The sequence below is a fragment of the Herpailurus yagouaroundi genome, unplaced genomic scaffold (assembly GCF_014898765.1).
Source record: "Herpailurus yagouaroundi ecotype Mexico unplaced genomic scaffold, PumYag 196, whole genome shotgun sequence".
Classification (NCBI taxonomy): Eukaryota; Metazoa; Chordata; class Mammalia; order Carnivora; family Felidae; genus Herpailurus; species Herpailurus yagouaroundi.
In genome coordinates, this window is record NW_024412427.1 from 8,960,522 (window position 1) to 8,968,026 (window position 7,505).

General features: G+C 42.0%; 1 protein-coding gene across 3 annotated transcripts in view; it reads left to right on the forward strand.

Annotated features, from left to right (window-relative positions):
• MROH8 (maestro heat like repeat family member 8) overlaps positions 1–7,505 on the forward strand; it is a 59,853-nt gene that overhangs the window by 7,955 nt on the left and 44,393 nt on the right. For all 3 annotated transcript variants that reach the window (XM_040447104.1, XM_040447105.1, XM_040447106.1), the window contains one exon: positions 2,277–2,399. In XM_040447104.1, coding sequence (XP_040303038.1) covers positions 2,277–2,399 — 123 coding nt within the window. The remainder of the gene's footprint in view (positions 1–2,276; positions 2,400–7,505) is intronic.

Below are 7,505 nucleotides of genomic sequence, written 5' to 3' on the forward strand. Positions count from 1 at the left end.
GACCTCCATGGGTTCTACTGAAAGATACTTGATAGGGAGTTACCTGATCAAATTTGCACTTAATAAAGATAAATCTGGTGATGGCTAGGGAAATAGATTGGAGGGGAGCAAACTGGAGCAGGGAAACTCAGTGTCGGATTGTTGTACTAATCTAGATGAGAAAGAATTAGGCCATGAAGTCAGCTTCTGGCTGTATGTATTGCTACTCGCTGTCCAGAGAGCTTATACCAGTTTATACTATCTCTAGCCCAGTATAGAAAGATTAGAAGAAATTCTCTCAAGATTGTGAAATTATTGGTATCTTTTACTATCTTCTTTATACTTTATTTTCCAAGGTTTCTGTGATAAATACTATTTTTACAATCAGAAAAAGAATAATACAAAAGATTTTTATTCTTCAAAAAATGACTTGTTTTTTAAAAATATTTACTTCTAGGGGCGCCTGGGTGGCGCAGTCGGTTAGGCGTCCGACTTCAGCCAGGTCACGATCTCGCGGTCCGTGAGTTCGAGCCCCATGTCGGGCTCTGGGCTGATGGCTCAGAGCCTGGAGCCTGTTTCCGAATCTGTGTCTCCCTCTCTCTCTGCCCCTCGCCCGTTCATGCTCTGTCTCTCTCTGTCCCAAAAATAATAAAATAAAACGTTGAAAAAAATGAAAACATTTACTTCTTTTGAGAGAGATAGAGAGCATGCATGCATGTGGAAGCAGGGGGTCAGGGGGTGTGGAGGGGCAGAGAGAGAGAGCAGCCTCCTCGCTGTCAGCACAGAGCCCCATTTAGGGTCTGTCTCATGGACGGTGAGATCATGACCTGTGCCAATATCAAGAATTGAAGGCTCGGGGCGCCTGGGTGGCTCAGTCCGTTAAGCGTCTGACTTTGGCTCAGGTCATGATCTCACTGCTTGTGAGTTTGAGCCCCACATCGGGCTCTATACTGACAGCTTACAGCTTGGAGCCTGCAGCCTGCTTCAGATTCTGTCTCCATCTCTCTGCCCCTCTCCGCCTTGTGCTCTGTCTCTCTCTCTCTCAAATATTAAAAAAAAAAAAAAAAAAAAGAGTTGAAGGCTCAACCTACTGAGCCACCCAGGCTCCCAAGATCTTGCATTTTTTTTTTAATTTTTATTTTAAAAAACATTTTTTTTTCTCAACGTTTATTTATTTTTGGGACAGAGAGAGACAGAGCATGAACGGGGGAGGGACAGAGAGAGAGGGAGACACAGAATCGGAAACAGGCTCCAGGCTCTGAGCCATCAGCCCAGAGCCCGACGCGGGGCTCGAACTCCCGGACCACGAGATCGTGACCTGGCTGAAGTCGGACGCTTAACCGACTGTGCCACCCAGGCGCCCCGATCTTGCATTTTAATAGGAACCCTTAAAGTCTCAAAATAATCTTTAATGGCATGAAGAGAGCTAGAAGTGGGGCACCTGAGTGGCTTAGTTGTTTGAGTGTCTGACTCTTAATATAGACTCAGGTCATGATCCTGCATCATGGGTTTGAGCCCCACATCGGGCTGCATGCTGAGCCTGGAGCCTGCTTAAGATTCTCTCTCTCTCTCTCTCTCTCTCTCTCTCTCTCTCTCTGTCTCTCTCTCTCTCTTTCTCTCTCTCCCCCTTTCCCCCTCTGCCCCTCTCCCCAGCTCATGGTCTCTCTCTCTCTCTCTCTCTCTCTCAAATAAAAACTAAAAAAAAGAGAGAGCGAGAGCTGGAAGTAACAGCATCAAAGGTCACATTTAGAAAGTTTAATCAGTTAATCAGTATACAGACAGGGTGGGTAGGTGGGGAAGCAAAGACTAAAGGTGGGGAGAGCCATCATGGAGCAGTTAGTAATTTAGCATTTAATCTAGCTGAGAGGGAAAACTAAATCGTAAGCCCAAGCAGGACCAGCAGATGAGGAATTTCATTCCCCTGTAATTTATTCATTACTTATAATAAAAGACTGATGCTAGAATTAATGAGATGTCAGATGTTTGAAACATTACAGGAAACTTCCCCAACGCCCTCTACAGGGGTGCCTGGGTGGCTCAGTTAGTTAAGCATCTAATTCTTGATTTCTGCTCAGGTCATAATCTCGTGGTTCGTGAGTTTGAGCCCTGCATCAAGCCCCACACTGATGGTGCAGAGCCTGTTTGAGATTCTCTCTTTCCCTCTTTCTCTGCCCCTCCCACATGTGCTCTCCCTGTCTCTCAAAATAAATAAATAAACATTTTTTAAAAGCCCTCTACAATTATCAAATGAGATTATAATATGTAATTGTGTTTTTGTCATTTTTCCACAAATTCAGAGTGAACTTGAGAAGCTGACATTCCTAAGATCTTTGTCTTCTCTCAGCCGAGCTTTACCCTATGCTGAAACCGTAGGAACATTCATCCACAGCCACATAGAGGACATTGTGCATATCCTAAATGTAAGTATTGTGACCTTATCACAAATTATCAGGACCATACAGATTCAGTGACTTGACTAACAAATGTTTTAGTGGCTTTGTATACATTATCAAATCCCTTGGCCTCTTTCATATCAATATCTGTGCACGGAGGAGAAATACTCAGGAATATCCACAAATATAATTACCCATGAAAACCAACTAAAAGATGAGTAGAAAGGAGAGGAACAACATTTAAAATTCTCAGAAAGGGCAACACTGCATTCTCATTAATCACGCTGTAGTTGTGAGGCAAACTCTATAATCAGATGCCTAAGTTCAAGTGCCAGCTCTGCCTCTTTCTAGCTGTGTGACCTTTGGGAAGCTATTTAACTTCTCAGCACCTCACTTTCCTCATCTATAAAATAAGAATAGCTGTATACTTCACAGAGCTATTGAGAGTACCAAATAAGAAATAAATGTAAGTCATGTAGCATGATACCTAACACATATTTGACATTTGAGAAACATGGTTGTATTCGTTTTACTGTTGTATTTGTACTTAACTCCAGCCACACTCAGCCACATTAATTTATTGACTTATTGAGTGCCTCATAGTTCCAGGCAGTATCCGGGAATTGAGGCTACAAAGATAAGACATGAGTCCTGTTCCTAAAGCCAAGCAAGGTGTAATCAAGTGTCTTGGGGACAGTGACAAAAGTTTTAAAAAGTATAGTATGAGTATGGAGGAGTTAGTGAATGGTCGATTCCATGTCAAAAGATCCAGAAGGACTTTACAAAGGAGGTGATGCACTTAAGCAAGTGTTTAACTTTTTGATGCTTTACTTTTCTCATCTATGAAATATCCCCTTCAGTTTCTCTGAAGCCTAAAATTCTGAATCTGAGATTTCTCACACACTCCAGGAAAATGAGTAGTTTTTTTTTTCCAACCCACAAATCTATAAGGCTAATTAGACTGATGATTAGTTTTCAGAATTGAAGGCTAACCAGATAACAGGTTTGTTAAGCAGTAGACAGTTATCAAGGGTCCTCTGTATTTAGAACACTGTGGTACTTTAATGAAGTATACAAATTTCCTGGAAGTATTCATCTTTGCCCTCCAAGAGTTTACAGTCCATTTGGAAGGGACCACACTTCATAAATAGGTTGAGAATTATTCCAACTAATACATCAAGAATAGTAAAATGATATTAATGCAGATTTAAGAATGAATACAGTTTCCTACTCTGCTTCACTCCATAGAAAGAGGGTGATAGGCAGCCACAGGACCCCAAAAAATGTCACAATTCCAGAATCTCACTTCTACAAGAATGGACAGCAGTGGGTTGCCACATTTTCAACCAGCCAGCTCAGAAGATCCACAAATGCAAGTCACAAACAGCAAAAGTACACTGAATTTCCCCATCCCGTGCATCTAGATCTGTCCTGCCAGTAGTAAAATACCCACTGTCAGGTATCAACCAAAATTTGAGCTAAGAAGGGGTATAACCTAGAATTAAAGGTAGTTGGTGTCCATGAGAGAATTGCATGGATCATTGCATCACTGGACAAGTCTACAAATTCCCTGAAAGTCCATGTGCAGGGAATAAAAGAGTACAGCTCCCAAAAACCAAGAAGAGAGGTACCTAAGAGGAGAGGCACTTCTGCTGAGTAACCTACAGGGAGGGGAAATCCATCATAAAGAAGAATCGTAAGGCATTTGCCAGTCTTCTCATGACCCATGCCAATGCATGCCTCCTCAGTATTTTTTTTTTTAATTTTTTTTTTTAACGTTTATTTATTTGAGACAGGGAGAGACAGCATGAATGGGGGAGGATCAGAGAGAGAGGGAGACACAGAATTTGAAACAGGCTCCAGGCTCTGAGCTGTCAGCACAGAGCCTGATGCGGGGCTTGAACTCACGGACCGCGAGATCATGACCTGAGCCGAAGTCGGACGCTTAACCGACTGAGCCACCCAGGCGCCCCGCCTCCTCAGTATTTAAATAAAAAGAACCAAAGAAGCTATGAACAGAATATGGAAAGGATGGGGGAAAAGATCTATTATGATACTCCACGAAAAAAGATTTATAAATAAGCATATGAAAAGATGTTCCCTCACTGTGATTAGGGAAAAGCAAATTAAAACCGCAGTGAGATTCAACTATACACCCACTAGAACATTAAATACTGACCATATGACCCGGCAGTTCCACTCCTAGGTAAAACGAAGCACGTGCCCAAACAAAAACATGTACACAAATGTTCATAGAAGTTCAATTCATAATAGCTGAACCCTGGAAACAAATGTCCATCAACAGATGAATAGATAAACACATTATGGTATATCCTTACAATGGAATACTGTCCAGCAATAAAAAGGAACAAACTATTGATACATGCTACAACTTGAATGAATCTCAAAATAATCATGCTGTGTGAAAGAAGCCAGAAAAAGAAGATCTATGTCATATAATTCCATTTATATAAAATTCTAGAAAATGCAAACTTATGTAAGGTGACATCAGATCAGTGGTTACCTGAAAATAGGAGTAGAATGGGGAGAAACAGGAGTGAGAAGTTACAAAGTAACACAAAAAACTTTAGGGAGTGATCCATATGTTCATTGTCTTCTTTTTTTTTTTTTTTTTTTTGTTTATTTTTATTATTTTGAGAGAGAGCAAGCCCGGGAGGGGCAGAGAGAGAGGGAGACAGAATCCCAAGCAGGCTCTGTGCCGTCAGTGCAGAGCCTGATGGGGGGCTCAGACTCAAAGCCATGAGATCATGACCTGAGCCAAAGTTAAGAGTCGGATGCTTAACTGACTGGGCCACCCATACACCCCCGTATGTTTATTATCTTGATTGTGGTGATGGTATTTCATGGATGTACACATAAGTCAAAATCATCAAACTATACACTTAAATATGTATTGTTTATTGTATGTCTATTATCTCAAAGTCAAAAAAGCTGTAAAAATTCTGTTGAGAACTTTAATAGAAAAGAAAAAATGCAATGGCAACTGGGATGTAGAGTAAAGAAATGATAAGATTGGGCCTCTGGGTGGCTAGTTGGTTAAGCACTCGACTTCGGCTCAGGTCATGATCTCACAGTTCACAAGTTCAAGCCCTACATCAGGCTCTGTGCTGACAGCTCAGAGCCTGGAGCCTGCTTCGGATTCTGTGTCTCCCTCTCTCTCTGCCCCTCCCACTTGCACTCTGTCTCTCAAAAAAATAAAAATTAAAAAAATTTTTTTTAATAAATAAAAAAATGATAAGATTGATGTGAAATTAATCCAGATAGATCTTCTGATTAAGCTTGGAGGATGTGATGGATAGGGTAGACAGAAGGGACCAGTGGGTAGGGGCTTTGACTGGCAAATTACTATGTAGCTCTGTCCAGGCCAGGGTTCTAGAAATAAGCAGAATAGCAGCGGGGGTCCTTTTTAGATGCTATTGGTGGCCAGCAGCAGACACAGGCACTAAGACCTACTCTACTGGAATTTTAATGGAGGCAGACCTGTCCTTAGTGCCTCTTACTTCTCCTCTGCCTGCTAGGGGCTCTACCCTAATTCTGTACCTGGGGTCCTCCACAAAACCCAGCTACTATTTTGTTTTTTGGTAAATAAAGGTACACTTAGTATTGAACAGGCACTGTATTTACTTGAGCAGCAAGGCAGGCAATGGATGAGAATGATGTGCCAGAAGACTGTTCAGTTGTATGGGTAATAAATGCTGAAGGATTTCAGAGGATGGGCAGTTCATAGTAGACTGAACTAATATGAAAAGACTGTCCATTTGTGCCAGTGAGAGTTTGAGCTCCCTGAAACAGAATGGTGGAGAGGAAAGAGAGCTATTTTAGGAATTAGAAGACATAATTCTAGTTCCAGTTCTGTCAAGTGCAACCCACGTGATCTTAGACAAATCATTTAGCTTCTCTGAACCTCTGGCTCCACCTGAAAAATGGAGACAGTAATATCTGTCTGGCTTTCGTTAAGGCCTTTGAACTCTGTCATTTTGTTAAGACTTGTTAAGATTCTTGTTGGAGAAAGCAATACAAATCAACTCTGGCTCACTTAAGTTAAAAGAAAAAACAAAAACAGCATGCTGGGATATCTCTCTTAGACTCTGAGGAAGAGGTTTAACAATCAAGCCTCCAGAAGAGCATGTTCCAGGACAACTCCTGGGGTCTCAAAGGCAGGGGTTGCTCTCCAGTGACTATGACTCAAACCTCTAGCAGCTCTCAATCTGTGTCTGTCATTCTCAAATTCCAGATTCTGGGGGGCGCTTGGGTGGCTCAGTCTTGGGTTCAGTGTCTGACTTCGGCTCAGGTCATGATCTTGCATTTCATGGGTTCAAGCCCCACATCGGGCTCTGTGCTGATTGCCCAGAGCCTGGAGCCTGCTTCAGATTCTGTGTTTCCCTCTCTCTCTGCCCCTCCCCAGCTTGCACTCTCTCTCTCTCTCTCTCTCTCTCTCTCTCTATCTCTCTCTCTTTCTCTCTGAAAAGTAAATAAACATTAAAAAAATTAAAATGCCAGATTCTGGGAGAGGGAATCCAATTGGCTCAGACTGGGTCTGTTCTCCACTCCTTCATCAATTAGGTATGTTTGGGGGCAGCATCGTATAGTAATGACATGATTTCTGGGCATCCCTGTCTGTGTATTGGAGGCAGTTCCCAGAGAAAGAATGATTGCTGTGCTCTGGATAGTCACCCAAGAGGTTTCTACTACACAAATACTTTACAAACAAAAAATAGCCTCTCACGTCTGAATTCCCTATACTGGTTAGCATAATTGTGAACAAATAATAAGACTTTCATACCCAACTGATTGTAAAAAGGGATTGTAGGCCTGGTGGTTTAGTTACGAGGCACTGCCTTCATCCAGTGTGAGGGGTGTGGCTGCAGGAATGGAGAATCAGATATTGTGCAGAGCAGGCAGTGGCTATCATCATGATTGATTGCATGTGGGAAATGAATAAAGCAGAAAAAGAAATCATGTCTTTTATGAGCCCTGGGAAAGAGCACCATTGATAACAATGGAATGCTGGGAAGGTGTGTCCTTTGAGGGGAAAGATAATGAACTCACTTTTAAACACCAAGTTTTCAGGTCATAGCAGTGATCTTAGTGGTGATGCCCTTGAGATAACTA